The sequence below is a fragment of the Chiloscyllium plagiosum genome, chromosome 24 (genome assembly GCF_004010195.1).
Source record: "Chiloscyllium plagiosum isolate BGI_BamShark_2017 chromosome 24, ASM401019v2, whole genome shotgun sequence".
Lineage (NCBI taxonomy): Eukaryota > Metazoa > Chordata > Chondrichthyes > Orectolobiformes > Hemiscylliidae > Chiloscyllium > Chiloscyllium plagiosum.
The window spans coordinates 38,701,375-38,720,106 of NC_057733.1; the positions used below are offsets into that span (position 1 = coordinate 38,701,375).

At 40.7% G+C, this 18,732-nt stretch overlaps 1 protein-coding gene across 3 annotated transcripts in view; it reads left to right on the plus strand.

Moving 5' to 3' along the window:
- LOC122562204 (zinc transporter ZIP11-like) overlaps nucleotides 1-18,732 on the plus strand; it is a 717,305-nt gene that overhangs the window by 465,303 nt on the left and 233,270 nt on the right. For all 3 annotated transcript variants that reach the window (XM_043714885.1, XM_043714886.1, XM_043714887.1), the window contains one exon: nucleotides 12,851-12,920. In XM_043714885.1, the coding sequence (XP_043570820.1) occupies nucleotides 12,851-12,920 (70 nt within the window). The remainder of the gene's footprint in view (nucleotides 1-12,850; nucleotides 12,921-18,732) is intronic.

The following is an 18,732-nucleotide window of genomic DNA, read 5'->3' on the forward strand; positions in this document are numbered from 1 at the left end:
TCCAATTTTGGTGTCATCTGCAAACTTACTGACTGTATCTCTTATGCTCGCATCCAAATCATTTATGTAAATGACAAAAAGTAGAGGGCCCAGCACCGATCCTAGTGGCACTCCACTGGTCCCAGGCCTCCAGTCTGAAAAACAACCCTCCACCACCACCCTCTGTCTTCTACCTTTGAGCCAGTTCTGTATCCAAATGGCTAGTTCTCCCTGTATTCCATGAGATCCAACCTTGCTAATCAGTCTCCCATGGGGAACCTTGTCGAATGCCTTACTGAAGTCCATATTCATCACATCTACTGCTCTGCCCTCATCAATGCTCTTTGCTACTTCAAAAAACTCAATCAAGTTTGTGAGACATGATTTCCCACGCACAAAGCCATGTTGACTATCCCTAATCAGTCCTTGTCTTTTCAAATGCATGTACATCCTGTTCCTTGGGATTCCCTCCAACAACTTGCCCACCACTGAGGTCAGGCTCACCGGTCTATAGTTCCCTGGCTTGTCTTTACCGCCCTTCTTAAACAGTGGCACCACGTTTGCCAACCTCACCTGTGATTATCGAGGATAGAAATATCTCAGCAAGAGGCCCAGCAATCACTTCTCTAGCTTCCCACAGAGTTCTCTGGTAGACATGATCAGGTCCTGAGGATTTATCCATCTTTAACCATTTGAAGATATCCAGCACTTCCTCCTCTGTAATCTGAACATTTTGCAAGATGTCACCATCTATTTCCCTACAGTCTATATCTTCCATGTCCTTTTCCACAGTAAATACTGATGCAAAACATTCATTTAGTATCTCCCCCATTTTCTGTGGCTCCACACAAAGGCCACCTTGCTGATCTTTGAGGGGCCCTATTCTCTCCCTAGTTACCCTTTTGTCCTTAATATATTTGTAAAAACCCTTTGGATTCTCCTTAATTCTATTTGCAAAAGCTCTTTCATGAACCCTTTTTTCCCTCCTGATTTCCCTCTTAAGTATACTCCTACTTCCTTTATACTCTTCTAAGGATGAGTGGATAGAAAGTACAAAGAGTTTGAATTTTTAGCCAGATGTCAAAGAGATCAACCATATTGAGTATATGCCGTAAATATAAACACATGAGCTAAGCACATTCCAAGGAACAATATTAAAGAATTAATAGGTTCACAATACTCATGTGCAAGTGTGCTGACATCAGCAGTGGCTCCAAGACTAACAATGGAAACATTACGGATAAATGGGGAGAATGTCACATATCTGTTTTTTATTAATTCATTCACAGGATGAGGGTGTCACTGGCTCGGCCAGCATTTGTTGTCCATCCTTTAATTGTCCAGAAGGCAGTTCAGAGTCATCAATATTGTTGTGGATCTGGGTCACATGTAGGCCAGACCAGGTAGGGATGGACATTAGTGTACCAGATAGGTTTCCCTGACAATCGACTCACAGTGATCATCAGTTTCTTAATTCTAGATTTTTATTGAATTCAAATTCCACTATCTGCCATGATGGGATTCAAACCCAGGTCCCCAGAACATTAGCTGGGTCTTTGGATTAACAATCCAGCGAAAATACCACCAGGTCATTACCTTCTCCTGCTACTTAGTATTGTGGTATGATTGCTTTAACCTTTAACATTGTTTTACTACTGAATTGCTGCATGACTTTTAATTGCGTAACACTTAAAAGAGACACCCAGGGAACAGCATTTGGTGAGTTTCCTGTTGAACATCTAACTTCACTGATGTCTCTTGAATCTTTCTGTTTGTGTGTCTTCATGAAGACACATTAATATACAAATACCAAAGGTACCCAATGAAAGGAACCTATCACCTCTATCTTATGAAAGATTTACTGAAATCCATGCAAGGAGAAATGATGGAGCTGAATCTGTGAACTTATGCAGTCTGATTCAAGGAATGATAAATGGTACAAATCTGAAATGAAAATCGCATGCTGTAAATGCAAGACAGGCTGAGAAATATAAATTTATCTCGAATGATTCTTCAACAAAACAATCAAACTGAAAAAATGCATTTATAGATTTAATAAGGACTTAACATACTGTAAATTTATGTTCTAATCAGCAAGGACCCTGAAAGGGTGGATGGAGATTTGATGGTGTTACAACTTATAATATTTTTCTGGCTTTCTTCAATATGGATGGTTGAATCCATGCAGCTTGTTAAGGTGAAAGTCTTTTTTCTCTGAAGGATGGAAATGAATAATGTTCAGGCAGTCACAACTCACCTTGGTGTCATTGACTTTGGAAACAAAGATATTGCACTAATTGCCATTGAAGTGGCTCTCGTTAGTCAAAACATATGGATGTCTGATGTGAAAATTGGAAAGGTCAGACTCATGCATTTTGGGTTGTTCCTCTGAGGCCAGGAGGATTTTCAATAATCGGGGGATCTTTGGTTCACGTATAAAGTGTGCTTTTCCGAGCCTGAATGAACTCGGTACTAACATTGGATGCAGGACGTGGAAAATATTCCCTTTGTCATCTTTATAATAAGTGAAGATAAAAGCTTAGAACATCATATTCCGACAAAGAAAAAGTTGTATGTTTCTTAGCAGTTTCAACCGATTCTTCTTGTGTTAAAACCATGAGGGAAATGTTGCTGTTTGTCAGGAATAATCATCTTAATAGAAATAACATGCACTTTTGAAAATAAATTGATTCTGGAACCATGTTCACCCACTGTGATTTTTTTACTTTTATTCCACTGAACAAAAGTACCTCACCAACATTATCTGGACCCTGTTAACAACTGGGCTACTGACAGGCTTTCAAGACTTATTTCTTTGATGCCTTTTAATTTAGCATTTCAAAATCCAAAAGCAATGGAACACACAATCTGGATACATTTTTTGAACAATGTGTTTGAAAGCTATTGCCATGGGGTCCATCATCAATTTCTGCTGAGATTTTGACCAGCGTCAGAGACCCGGGTTCAATTCCGCCTCAGGCGACTGACTGTGTGGAGTTTGCACGTTCTCCCCGTGTCTGCGTGGGTTTCCTCCGGGTGCTCCGGTTTCCTCCCACAGTCCAAAGATGTGCAGGTCAGGTAAATTGGCTATGCTAAATTGCCCGTAATGTTAGGTAAGGGGTAAATGCAGGGGTATGGGTGGGTTGCGCTTCGGCGGGGCGGTGTGGACTTGTTGGGCCGAAGGGCCTGTTTCCACACTGTAAGTAATCTAATCTAATCTAATCTGTAAGTAATCTAATCTAATCTAATCTAAAATTTTTTAATATTGGAAATGCGATAACCCTGTCCTCATCAAATTGTACTTGGTGTGAAAGGTCTGTGTAAAGTTCTTGATTCACAAAATTTAATTTTAAAAACTGAAGCATTCTTTATATCCCATCGATTCCATTTTGTTTTGAATTACACCCGCAGGTGATAGCCTGCTCATAGGAATGAAGGAAAATGAAAAAGATTGTAGAATTATATTGTTCCACACCTCTGTCAGCGATATCAGTAAATGTCTAAAGGCATAGCATCTGAACCATTCACGTGCTTGTTAATCTCTTTCAGGCTTTGCATTAAACAGTGATTTTGTGTAAAATGTGAGCCTTCCTCTAAATTGTTTGTGCCCTCTTCATTTGATTTTTCTGTCTTGTCCTCATTTAATCTCACTCAACATTATCATCTTCTCTATCTGTCAGCATGACTTGTGTTGCCAATGTAACTATCTCCTCAAGGTTTCAATCATCAACAAGGCCCCCTCTGATCTCTTGCATGTGTCTTATCTCATCTCTCTCTCCCTGCTTTCACGGCAACACCACCATAGTCACTGTTTTGCTTTGAAGATATTTGACCCTCAGTTTCCTCGTCAACTCACTTTCACTCAGTCTTTTGGTACTCTGTCCAAAACCATACTGCTGCCAAGAATAATTTCTTTAACCAATTGAACGATCTCCCTCTTCACCCACTACTTTCATTCTTTCACTTTCCATAAATGAATTGTTATTGCCCAGATTGCATTCACTGCTTCCATGTTCTCTGCGTTCCAGTTGCTTTGTATGTGTGTGACTTGGCTATTCTTCTTAATGTTCATAGAATCCCTACAGTGTCAGAACAGGCCCTTTGGTCCAACAAGTCTACACCGACGTCTCTGAAGAGTAAACCACACAGACCCATTCCCCTCCCCTATTATCCTACTTTCACCCATCCCTGAACACTATGGGCAATTTTAGCATGGCCAATTCACCTAACCTGCACACCTTTGGACTGTGGGAGGAAACTGGAGCACCCGGAGGAAACACGGAGACACGGGGAGAATGTGCAAACCCCACACAGACAGTGGCCCAAGTCTGGAATCGAACTTGGGTACCTGGTGCTGTGAGGCTGCAGTGCTAACCACTGAGTCACCGTGCCACTCTTTAGTCAGGGTAAATATTTGGTAGGGGAATGGGTCTGGGTGTGTTACTCTTTGGAGGATTGTTGTGGAGTTGTTGGGCCGAAGGGCCTGTTTCCATACTGTAGGGAACCTAATCTAATGTTCTTTGTTTTTTTCAATATTTCAGGTGCTTTCCCTTTCCCAAATCCATAGAATCACTGAATTGTTACGGTGTAGAAGGCTATTCAATCCAACATGTCAGCACCGACTGTCTGAGTGTTATGATTTATTGCCAATCTCCTGCCTTTTCCCCATAATGCTGCAAGTTGTTTCTTTTTAAATAATTAATCAGTGCCCTCTTGAATGTCTGGATTGACACTTCCAGGCAGTGCAAACGAGACACCAGCTACTTGCTGTGTGGAAAAGTTGTCTCTCACCTTGCTTCTGCTTTCTTGCGAAATGCTTATCGCTGTGCCGTCTGGTTCTCAATCCTGTTTTCTGAACAAAACCAGATTCTCCCTTGCACGAGCAAATCCAGGAGATACTGGATAAACTCAGCAGGTCTGGCAGCATCGGTGGTGAAAAAGAGTTAACATTTTGTGTTTAGTATGCTTTTTCCTCAGAACTCAGACAGTTTTTCAGAGCTTTATACAGTTTCTCCCTGTCTACTCTGTCCAGACCCCATCAAGACTTTGCAGACTTGTAGCAAAACTCCAAACCTGCAACCATTTAGAAGACAAGGGTAGCAAATATAAAGGAACACCATCCCCTCTAAATCACTCACCATCCTGACTTGGAAATACATCCTTGTTCCTTCATTGTTGCTGGGGTCAACATCATGGAGTCCCCTCCTTAGTTGCGTAGTAGATCTCCATACAGTGTGTGGACTGCAGTGGCTCAAGAAGGCAGCTCAACATCACCTTCTCAGGGACAACTGGGATGGGCACTTGTGAGCCAAATGAGTAAATTACCTCTCCTTCAACATCCAGAGATGCTCTTCACTTGTTGTTCTACCTTTCCCTTTTGAAGAAATATACCTTAACTGTGCTCAAACTATTGCCTATTTGAGAGTAGCTCACTGTGCTTCTTCTGTTTTATTTCCCAGTCTTTGGTTCCATTCTATCTGCCCAGCTCTGTTCTTGCCCCTTTGAAGCTGTCTGTCTGCCAGTTGATGATTCTTAATTTGGATTGGTCGGTGTAATCTTCTGCCAATAATTCCATGTCTTATGATCCATTGATCACTGTGTCCTAAGGCAATAGAATTCTGTAGTCAGAAGAGAACACTTTTCAACTTTGATCTCCAGCATCTGCAGACCTCACTTTCTCCTCGGTGTAATCTTCTGCCAATAATCCCATGTCTTATGATCCATTGATCACTGTGTCCTAAGGCAATAGAATTCTGTAGTCAGAAGAGAACACTTAATCAGGAATCTAGTCCCATCAATGCGTTTGATTGGTTGGCTAATATTTTTTACTCAACCCAAAATCAAACTGACGTACGTCTATTTCTACTCCACAACCGAGATTTCACTGCTCTTATCAGCTGACTAATGCACAGTCGTTAACTAAGCAATTGCACCAACGCTTAATCAACAAGGAACAAGTGAGGACTGCAGATGCTGGAGATCAGAGTCAAAAAGTGTTGTGCTGGAAAAGCACAGCCCGTCAGGCAGCATCCGAGGAGCAGGGACAACTGATAAAGGGCTTACGCTCGAAACGTTGACTCTCCTGCTTCTCAGATGCTGCCTGGCCGGCTGTGTTTTTCCAGCACCACACTTTTCGACACCAATATTTAATATTTGGTCAAGTCGCTGATGGGGATGATCTTTGAGGATTATTATTTATTCAATAATTACAATAAAGACAGAGCAGGTCTCAGTCAAACAACGGAATTGACTTTATTTATGCTGGATTCTAGATTCAGAAGCTCCTGAAAATATTGTTCAGGTGTGAGCTTATCAGTCGATCAGCTGCTGATTTGGTGGACTTCCAGATAAATTCTGCAGCAGGCAGATGGCTAAGCTTTTCCCAAATTGAATTGTTTTCACTGTTCTCACAGAAGTGGTCCATCAAGCAGATGGAAATAATTTTAAACTGGTAGGAACAGAGGAAAGATGCTGTTTAGGATTAATGTAAAGAAGGAAATGGAGGTGAAGCAACAGAGTGTTACAACACAGGGTAAACCTTCCTGCTTAATTTAAAACCAGCAACACAGAAAAGATTTATCCCATGCAGTAATCTGTAAATGTTCGCGTGGCCAAAAACTATGTAAAGTAAAACTTAACAACTTTATTTCTTGTATAACAGGGAATAATTAGCTAACCACTATTTACAATTCTTTCTCTCACCTAGCTTTTACCTTCCCTTCTATAATACTAGTCCAATAATACGCCCAATTAAGATTTACAAAATAACACTTATCTCAAAACCAGGCAGCTGTGTAGGTTCTTGTTCCCGGATCTTCCTGTGTCTTCTTTTCTCCTTGTTAGGAATTTCTGCGTTACAGGTTACTGATCGAAAAGGGACTTTCAAGAGAGAGATTTTTTTCCAGCATCTGTTACATGCTAGGACTTGGCAGTTATCCTCACAACTGTTCAATTTTCCCCCGGTCTTACACCCCAGAGCATCAGGTTATGTCATTGGCTTTTCAGATTGTCAATATACTCAATTCCAACTTGATTGGAAATTGGTATTTTTTCTGGGTATAATTTAAACTGATTGGCCAAATTCGAATTTGTTTTTGTTTCCAGGCAACGAACTCCTCGAGTTATTCAATCCAGTGTTACATACATAGTTGCCTTATTGAGAACACATGGTGCTGTGTCTGGTTGCTCTGCTTTTAACTCTCTTAAAGGTACACTCACATATTCATAACAAGAGCAACTTTGGGGAGGAATCCTAGACAACTGGAAGCATGGTCAGCAGAAATGCAGAAGATTACTAAGAGATTGATTGTCCATTTATAAATGTTGCATTATCCCGAACTTGATAATAAGTAAAGGCATGGTTAAAAAAAGATATTGCCAATGGCTCCGTTATTTGGTCCCATTTTCATTAAAAGCTTAAAATTGGGAAATTATGAAAGCAGCCCCTAAAGGTTGAATATCAACACTACAGTTTCTGAGGTAGGAGCTACATCCAACCTTTTTGTATTGAGCTTTGACATTCAGGGAATTTCTTGCCATGTAGTGACATATGTAGTATTCGTTCAAGGAAACCTGCACTGCTAATGGAGGGAGAGAATTCCAATCACAAAAGACTCACCAGGAGAAGAAATTCTTCCTCATTTTGATCTCAAGCAGGAGGCCCACAATTTGAAACTGTTCCCCTTTGCTCTCGATATCCCTTCACGTTGTCAAACCCTGAGCATCTTACATTCAAATAATATGAGCTCTCATTCTTCTAAAATCCAGTAAATAGATGTCCAGACTCCCCACCCAAACTACTAGGACAAACTTTTCATTCCATCAATCAACTTATGGAATTTTCTCTGAACTATCTCTAACGTATGTCTGTACCTCCCTAAATAAGGTGATCAAACTCTGATCAAAACATTGGTCTGATCAAAACTGTGTACAGTTTATTTATTTTTGTTTTATATTTATTGCAGTACAGTTCAAAGATAGTTGCAGTAGAACTACAAAATAAGATTGTTTTAAGAGTTTACATTTTTCATTGATTTTACAAATTTAATGAGCACAGCGATGAGATTAAGACATTGCATTTAATGTTTTCTGTTCAGTCGATGTAGGAGGTATAAAATTTGCATGAAAATATGATCGTTTACTGAGTCTTGCGCTCATTGATTTTCAAACTGAATGCACGTGGAAAATTAAATAAGAAATTTGCTGATGTAAAGAGTTTGTTTTTGAAACTATTGCAGATAGAGACAGAAACAATTATTCCTATTGGGCACTGCAAGGTAGCATGAGAAATAATGAACGAAAGATAATAAGATGAGTCATGTGCAAATCATGGAGTCAGTGCGACCATGCATTGTGGCTAATATGTAATTGTGGTTATCTTTAGCAACTGTTTGCCATTTAAAAGTTTGTGTATGAAGGGAATTGTTTTTCAAATAGTCTGTGTTCAAGTTCCTCAGATCTGCTTTCTTTAAAGAAAAGGAAAACCAAGTGCATGAAGATCACATTCAGGGCATTTGTCCCAAAAGATCCATGACACATTTCATAGGATGATTGCAACAATGAAAAGTTAGGATGAGGAGTTTGGGCTTTTATGTCTGGTCCTAGACGGTGGTGGAGTACAGTTCCTGTGCCGGGGTTTATCCACTCTGACTGCTTTCCTTTTTCTTATTTATTCCTCTTTTCTTTTTTTACTTACCTTGTCCTGAGCTTGGATAGCATCGGTGGCAGTGAGAGCTTGGGGCATGGGCATCGAGTGGTCTCAAGCCAAGCCTAGAGTGTGCACCTCAGGCGGACCTACTGCGGGTCTCGAGTGGGCCCAATGTGGATCTCAAGTAAGCCCCTACATCCTTTTCTGGAGCAAGCACAGGACCTGAAATTGGCAGATGACACATTACAGAGGCAACATTGGTGAGGGAGGCCCAGCGGTAAAAGATGTCGCCTGAGGATCGGTGACTTTGTTGTTGATTAGGTCCGGTGCTGGTGGTAGTGAAGCAGTGGCGGAAGGGCATCACAGCAACATTGATGAGGTGTGCCCAGTGCTGAGAGGCGTAACTTTCACATTGGTTGGTCTGCCGAGGCAGTGGGGAAGGAGTATCGGCCCAGCGGCAAAGGAGGCACCTGAGGATTGGCCACTTTGATGTTGCTTGGGTCTAGTGTAGATGGCAGCAGAGGGATGGAGACGCAGGCGTTGCTGATGGTGATGAGCTGGCTCAGGCCTGATGGACTATCTTCAAGCTATGTCCTTTGTCTTTTTCCTTATTCATAAATTATCAAAATGGCATTTGTTGCGAAGACAAATGAAAAAGATTTGCTAAATTTATTGTATTCTTAATGTAAAATACGTATGATAATAAAATCAAAATCAATCAACAAGTTCCATGTCTTAACCACTGCCTGAATAAAATGCCAAAATTTCCTATTAGTAATTGTCTTATATTTCTGGCCATTAGTTTTGGGGTCACCTGCAAATGTAAACTTCTTCTCTGTGTTTGCTTGTTCAAACCTGAGCAATGGATGAGTGTCATCCAACAGCCACAACCATCTTCCTTGGTACTTGCCATTCCTGGTAGGAACCAGTAAAGAGGTTCCCTGACTTCTGTTGAATTCAGTTTTGCTAAATCTCTCTGATGCCATATTTGGCCAAATGCTATCTTAATGTCAAGGGCAACCACACTCACCTCACCTTCAAGCAGCTTTTATTATTGTAATAATGACAGTTTCTGCATCACAATCTCTTAAAGCCATCACGCTCATGAGAAATGCAATTGCAAACACGTCCGTAGTTGATGGGTTAATATAGAACGTGTTAAGATTAGATTAGATTAGATTACATTACAGTGTGGAAACAGGCCCTTCGGCCCAACAAGTCCACACCGACCCGCCGAAGCGAAACCTACCCGACAGTTTCTGCATCACAATCTCTTAAAGCCATCATGCTCATGAGAAATGCAATTGCAACCACGTCCGTAGTTGATGGGTTAACATAGAACGTGTTAAGTTGCATGCTTAGAAAAAAATTTGAAGTGAAATTATGCTTGTGTTGCCTTCCCCTCTAAGATTGTGAGTGGAATGCAGTGCTGTTTTGGGAAAAGCTAAGTGGAGCCTGAAAGCGAAGCAGAGATACCACATCATTTGTTGTAATCCAATCTCTACACCTTTGGGAATTCTTTCAATCCGAATTTAGAAGGATGGAAAGCATTCACTGCACTCCACAGTCGTAATTAAATGAGTTAAATGAATTTTTCCAGCATCAATGTTGGCAATTGTCAAAATAGAACCTGCATAATAGAAAGCAAAGAAATACATATCACAACAATTACTAAAACGCCAAAACAAGGCACACTGATCAGCACACAAATCGCAAGTGCTGTTTGAAACGTTCCCTTTAAACAGATTTTTTTTTAATGCCGTGTTGCGTTAGAGAGTCGGCTACCTACTAGACTCAATGGGTGAGGCGTGCATTGGTGCTGTACAAAATGGAAGGTTGCAGATGATGGAAATCTGAAAGAGGAGCAAAGCAAAAACTGGATAAACTCAGCAGGTCAGGCAGCATCTCAGGAGAGAAATAGTTAACTTTTCATGATTTTTCAGTGGAATTGACCTCACGTTCTGGGCCCTGTTGTGTGGACTGTGGTTACCAACACCTGTGCTCGGGACATCATTTTGGTCTGTGCTGGACTCGAGCTATACTGCAGCTTGAGCCAGTGCCACATGCAAAATCTACTGTTGACACAGGCTTTCATCCACTTCAATGCCACTGGACTTGATATCTGCCACTGGAACTTTTTTTTACTAGCAAGATTGCACCAGTGGGGCAGTAGTGCCACAACTTGACCATTTGGTCAAAGGATATAGTCAACTCCTCCTTTGGAGTTGTGGTACATGTTGGTAGCAGTGAAGTGAGGTGTGTTTAAATGTTTATAAGTCAGTTCTGAAAGTAGATGAGAGTGTTCAGTGCTTTTGTTATAGGGTGATCATATTTAGGGAGTCCCCTAAGTTACTGTTCAATGCTGGGTATCTGATATATATTTCAGTTGTGTCTTATTTTCGCACATCTGCTGTTTTTGAACTTTTTCCAAGATGGTATTTTCTCCTCAGTTTTGAAGATCTGAAGACTTTGACTTATGAGATAAGCATTTTTTGAAACCGCTCCCTGGCTGTAAACACCGTGCAATCCTGCAGGCTTTGACATAAAGCATAATGTTTATAGATACTTTAATGAGATGAAATCATAAAAACTGACTTCTTTATAGCATGATTCTGTGGTGATTTATAATTCCATTGCATCACATGCTTCTGCTATTGACCACTGCGCTATTAGATCCACTCAGCTTCACCTTTTGAGAAATAGTTCCTGAGCACATTGTTTTTGCAATCATTTCACTTCTGTTCACAATGTGAGAGATTATTGCATTTGAGTTGTGATTTGGTAGTCTGATTTATGTTACTACGGAATTTGCAGTGGCAACAGCAAGTCTATTAGCTTTCAGTGATATAATGGACATCTAACAGCAGCCTTCAGCATACACTGTTAACTGGGAAGTCCAGGACATTGTTGTCAGAGATTCCTGCTCCACCGCAGGCTACACTGTTCCAGCCCTCTCCTGTGGACTGAGTGTTCAAATGCCTCCTGCAGCTTTAAGTCATTGTACATTTCCATTAAGTCTACACTAAAAGAGCTGAAAATGTCAGGATGGTTGCATTCAGGATTAAGCTAGTTTTTAATGTGATGTTTATTGATCAATGAGCTCTCTGTCCCTGAAATTTACTTTCAGAGTTATGAACTCTCATTTCCTCAAGAAAATGTCTACAGGAGATTATAAAAAATACATTTGTTTTACATTTTATGTCTGTCTCAACGTATCTCCCTCTCTTCATCCAAACTGCACTTCCCAATGTTTAGCTTGCACAATTTAACTTTTTACTTATATTTACTGTTTTTCCTTCCTAATTAGCCTCTGCACATCACTGACAGGATATTTGAAGAGCTTCACTGTTATTTGCCTTTGTTCCCAGACTCCCTGTAGAGGAGATAACACTGAAACTGACCCCAAGTTCACAAACAAATATGGGTTATAGTCAGTGACGTGAGCTACTGAATCTCTTTGCTGTTAAGAGCAAAATTTTCCCAAAATTGAGTATGCTCCACGGTTTCTGAATTGGCTTGAAACCATGAGGGATTCTGAAATCTTGGCATTCCCTGGCTGTTCTTTGGGGCTACTGTGAACAACTGACATTAAAGTCTCTGCAATCTCATCAACAGTGGTTGCTGGGATCTGCAGGCTTGCAATGCCACTGAAAATCCCTGTTGAGCACTAATTTGAGCATTGCTCTGACATTTGGTTTATTGTGTAAGTGTATCCTTAAATAAAGTTCAATCCGTGGCTATCCCTTGTAGATTTACGCTATACTTTGTCTGCGCTACATATTTGAGATGAGCAGCTACACAATATTGCAAGACTCGTGACATACCATGGACAACAAATCACATACCCTCCAAATTATTGCTTCTAATTGAATAAACTCTGAACTGTCATGCTTTTGGCTTCCCTTTTACCAATATCTTCAGCAACCATTGTTTGATTGGACTACTGGATCACTTCCACAAACCCTTACTCTCTTCCAACCTGATTGTTCCACAGGCATGGGGCTCCATCAGTGTTGGTGTTGTGAATGGCTTCATCATGCTGCTGGTATGATAGGGTAACTCTTCGACACACAATGAAGAAGAAATGGGTTAGGAAGAATATTGCAGGCTGAATGGTCTCCTTCGGGCCCAAATTGCGCAGCATTCAAAAGAGAAGAGTAGCACCTGATGAACCAGAAGCACTTCCCTGTCACTGATCTTTGTTTTGTTGTGGTTCTGTTTCAGAGGGTCTAGCGGTGGGAGTTGGCTTCGGCGCTATCGGCAAGACTGCGTCCGCGACGTTTGAGAGTGCACGGTAAGCTAGTATCCACCTTTCCCATTTTGAGGTCTTCCTCACCCACAATCAGTCAATCACACTGGAGAGGACATCATGGACTTTTGGGCCTGCCTTGTTACAGCAGTCACCTCACCTCGGTAAAGGGAATATCTGATCTTGGCTTTCAAAAGTAAGAGCAGTGGCAAAAGCAAAAACTATTTCTTCCGACCTGCTGATGGAAGGAGAGGGAGTGGTGGAGGTGAAATGACACAGTGTAGGTTGTGTTCACAATTCGGGGCCATTACTGAGTTGACAGTTCTTTCAGGAATACATTGACACAAGTAAACCAAACTTGAAAAGCATCACCTCTAACACAGAAGACCATAAATATGCAGTGGTGGAGTCTCAGTGGATGCAGATACAGTCCTCTGTCAGATTTGATTAAAATCTTAGTGCTGTCTTTTATTGTATGGTCCTAGGATTTTGTATATTCTGATATCAAATCTTAAGCGCTCTCATTGGTGGCTATATCCCTAAGTGCCAATACTGCCTCCCTAAGCTTCTGAGACTTTCTCTTTCAGGTTATGATCAATCATGTTTTTGACCAAGTGTACCAAATATCTCCATTTATGACTTGATTTTAAGCATTGTTTGGTATTGCTCCCATGAAGTACTATGGAAAGTTTTGCCCTGTTAATGGTTCTACGCATATGCAAGATGCTGTTATAATGGAACACTGTTACTGGTACAGAAATTGCTCAGATAAAATTGAGATCTGGTCATCTTGAACCAAAAAGATTTTTAGGCCTCAGAGCCTTATAGACGCACTGAACATCAGCCTGATGTGTGACTGGCAGCTACTGTTTTTCATGTTTCTTCCCATGTGTAATGTAAGGTGCCCTCATAAAGTTAGAGAACAAAACAAAAACTATAGAGGTAAAGCATGTTTGATAGAATGGATCATCTTCATTTAATAGGCTATTTTCATGGGTTCTCTGGGACAAAAACCAGTTGTATTTAAAGAGCAAGTTTAATCCTTGGAAACTGTAAATCTTGCTCAACAACCATATCTGTGTAGAAATGCAAGGAGAGTTAAGAGTTATTTGTGCCCAGGATTGAGACTTTCACTGTGAGAAAAGGTATGGTCTTTGCTCTGCATCTCATGACATGCCTGAGATCAATAACTCATGGAATGGCAGATTGAGCCTGTGAATGGAGCATCTCACAAACTGCGCCATGACAACACCAAACCATTTGTTAAACCAAAGTTCAAAGAATAAATGATAACTGTATCTGGCAACTACTAAATCGAAAACATTGCTAGAGTCTGACCTTTAAAACCAACTCAGAACGTTGTTCCTGGATCGAGGTCAGGTCACTCTTTGAACATCAATTCATAAGCTGTTGCAAAATAGTTTTTAATCTTTTTCACAATATATTTGGAATAATGCCTGCACAGACAGAAAATCCCCAGTCTAGACTCAGTATATTCAAGGGATGTCAATATTGTGGAACTGTGAAGGTTGCTACCATTAAAGAAGACACGTTTCAGCAACTGTACAGGATTTATCAAAACAGGATTTATCAAAACTAAAAGAACTCAGGCTGCTGTAAGTCAGAAATAAAAACAGAAATTGCTGGAAAAACTCAGCAAGCCTGGCAGTTAATGTTACAAGTAATGTTTCAAGTTTCCTGAGAACAAGATTTATGTTTATTTGAAGCTGCAATGGATGGGAAATCTTCATAGCTCACCCTTCAGTTGCAGTCCAACAGCCTACAGGATTGTCTTTCAGTGTGTAAATTTTTCAATAGTTATTGCTTACCAATTGGGTTATATGTTGCTGCAAAAGCTGAGAGCCAGATGATATAACATAAAAGTTGAGCTGTGGAACAGGCTGCCTTATTACATGAGTGAGTCTGCCTCTTTTCGTTGTCATTGGGCAGAATAACATTATTACAGCCACCTCTCTAACTGGGGGCACAACGTTCAAGTTTTTAGTTGCTCAGCATTACTGTAGTGAACCCAAAACATCAAGTCAGTTAGGTTAACTGAGATGGGCAACAGAACTTCAAGTTAATCCTCTATACTTGACAGTGACTGAAATGTCCAGCATTGAACAACCTGGTGTCGGTTTCATATTTCAGAATACAGAGTCAAATTTGTCTTTTTAATGATCAGCCTGAGGTTGTCTGGTTTTCACTGTAATTGCCTCTCTACTACTAACATTGTGGACACATAAACAGTTGACAAACTATGTTTAAAGTTTCCACTGTCGCAGTTTTTTTTTAACCTTGTATTACCCTGATGGAATTTGATTTTTGGTCATGAAAATAAGATGTTTGAGGAGGTTTTATATACTCAGCTGTTGTATGCAGATGTCCTGGATGTCCTTGGATTCAGAGCAGTTGCAGCCTCATGCTTTCATCAGATTTCACGGCTTTCAGTTTCTGTAAACACTTCAATGCTACTTATGAATCTCCGAGAATAAGCAAAAAATTGACATCAGAGAGAATTTTGCTGATGATTTAACTTAACCAGCAAAAAAAGATGTAGTTGATGTCAACCACAGTTTGAGACAGCCAAGAATAGCGAGGTTTATTGGAGCCATCTGTCTAATCCTGTGACCTAAGCTATAGACCAGCTCCCCTGTCCCCCTTGATTATAAATGCAAACCTCTTAACTTTACCAGACAAAGTTCAGAGTTAAAAATCACACAACACCAGGTTATAGTCAACAGGTTTAACTGGAAGCACCAGCTTTTGGAGCACTGCTCCTTCATCAGGTGGTTGTGCCTGATGAAGGAATGGCGCTCCGAAAGCTAGTGCTTCCAGTTAAACCTGTTGGACTATAACCTGGTGTTGTGTGATTTTTAACTTTGTACACCCCAGTCCAACACCGGCATCTCCGAATCAAGACAAAACTCAATGTGTGACACTCAAGCAGACGTTCTCATTGACAGTAGGTGAGAGTTACACTCTGTGGTACTGTGTCTGTGATCAGCGATAAAATAACCCTCATCATAATGCAAGAAGAAGCAGTGCTGTTTCAATAATTAGACAGTTGGTTGCTACATACCCAGCATTTGAGGGAGAAGCCTGTGAATTAAGCATAAAGTAGTCCCCTGTGTACAGAAGATATTTTCAGAAGGCTATCAATTCCGGTACAGCAGTTGTAAGATGAATTTTATTATGAAGGTGTTCGCAACCTTGACTTTCTATTTTACGCCTTCGGCATGATGATAGATCTGAAGATTACGTTGTACATGAGTTATGCCACCTGTGCAACCTTCACTGTCAAATTTGAACTGTGCAGCAGGCAGCTTGTATTGTAGGGTTAGGGCACGAAGCAACATTGGATTTAGGAGCAGGATTAGGCCATTCAGCCCTTCAAAAATGCTGTGTCATGACTAATCTGATTGTAGTCTCAACCCAACTTTCTACCTGTCTGTCCCTATAGCCCTTCTTTATCAAAACTAGCTAACTTTGCCTTGAACAAACTCAATGACCCACCTTTCGCTGCTTTCTGGGAAAGAGAATTCCACAGACGAACAGCCTTCTGAGAGAACAGAATTTTCCTCACCTGTTTTTTAGCCCTGCTGTCAACTCTGATTTTTAGGGTGGCATGGTAGCTCAGTGGTTAGCACTGCTGCCCCACAGCACCAGGGACCCAAATTCAATTCCATCCTCAGGTGACTGTCTGTGTGGAGTTTGTATGTTCTCCCTCTGTGTGGGTTTCCTCCAAATGCTCCACTTTCCTCCCACAGTCCAAAGATGTGCAGGTTAGGTGGATTAGCCATTTGGAAATATGGAGTTACAAGAATAGGGCGGAGCTCTGAGTGAGAGCTCTTGGGAGTTCTGGTGCAGTCTCAATAGGCCGCATGGCCTCTCTCTGCACTCTAAGGACTCTATGATTCTTATGTTGTTCTATTCTTCTGTGGATCATTTATTATTAATCCATGACTGACCAGCATGGAAATGCAATTTGTTCTTGGATTATGGTGAGACTTTATTGCCTTGTTCATTGCTGCATTTGCTTGGAACACCAGTGAATAAAAACAGAAAGATGATTAATATCTGAACTGTATGAATTAAACTTCTCATGCTTGGAGTGGCACTCCATAGGACCTTTGTTTGCAATTGGCAGTGCAATTAAATAATCAAAGCATTCTCCATAAATTACCTACATTCTTGATCAGTGATGAATGGATCCCTAAAATGTCATTTACCAGGTATAATTACTTATTTAGAGTCCGGAGAGTTGGAATGATGTTGTTGAAAAGCTCCTCATTATCCAAGCTGGTAGTGGATTCATCATCTTCCGTGGCTGCTCTTGTGACTGAAGAGTCTGATGTGAGATGCTCATGAAGATCCAAAAACCTGGCAATCCTTGCTTTGTTGCAGTTGTTGATATTTGAGGCAAATGGTGCAGCTACACCCACCCCATCTCATCTTCCTCAGGGCCTATTGGATATTGCGACTTTTAGGTAAGTGGTCCCAGACACATGCTGAAACCAAATTCTATTGCAGTGTTTTCCCAAGACAAGTGACCAGCAGCTCTGAAGTTTGTAGGGCTCACTTGAAGTGCAGTGATATCCATTTTTAATTTCTCAGCATGATCAACTCCAATTCCTATCTGTTTGGGGGAATTGTTTGGAACACTGCATCAGCTGTGATATAACTTTGCTAGACTTTCAACAAACACCTTTTCAATTTAATTAAACAGTAAGTCACATTACCAATGTATGTAAGCATGTACTGTAACATCTACTGAGTTACAGGCAAAAACCATTCTTGGGCCTTATTCAGAAAAGTCATTTGGATTGCAAGTGAGCAATAACGCTGTTGGGTGATTAGCTTCTGGGATGTCAGTACATCTTCCTGTTCCAAGACCATTAAAAACAGGGAAATATCAATCGTCTCATTAAATCCAATGTTCAGCCCCTCTGACAGTGCAAAATAAGCATTTACAAAGCAAAGAATCTATCTGTTAAGGATTTGTTGGGTTTGATTATGGAAGTAATTTTGTGGGCATGTTTAAGACCAGCCAATCATTTTCTAACTGTGACATTTCCCCATAAAATTACAGAAAATTGTTGAGGTAAATCTTGGGAGTCGTGTGTAGAGAATGTAAAATTTGCAATTATTTCATTTTTAGCACTTGAATTAAACAGAGTACATTTCTTAATTCATAGTATTCACATTCTCAGGTTGCAAACTGTTATTGTGATCTCTCTCAATGTTTAATGAAATAATGTCCAATATACCTGATACAATTCACAACAGGAAGAAGTTTAGTGTCTGCTTCTCTCTCCCTATTCCCACAGCTCTCTAACTGTTTGCTGAGAATCTGTACATGCTTTTGAGAATTCCAATGTTTCATCATATTTACAAGATTACATTTGCAGTCAGCAGTCTATCTGTACAGATACAACCCTCACTAGTTTCACGGTTCTCATGGCTTACTATCAATTCTACGACTTACAACTATCTAAATCTCTATCAACTGACATTAATTTTACATCATCCCCCAAGTTTGATTGTCATTAGGGCTGGGATTCTCGGTTTGTGTGCTTGAAATGGCAACAGTCATTTTTTAGGTAAAAACAATGACTGCAGATGCTGGAAATCAGATTCTGGGTTAGAGTGGTGCTGGAAAAGCACAGCAGTTCAGGCAGCATCTGAGGAGCAGGAAAATTGACGTTTCGGGCAAAAGCCCTTCATCAGGAATACAGGCAGAGTGCTTGCAGGGTGGAGAGATAAATGAGAGGGTGGTGGAGGTGGGGAGAAAGTAGCATAGACTACATTAGGTGAGTGGGGGAGGGGATGAAGGTGATAGGTCAGAGAGGAGGGT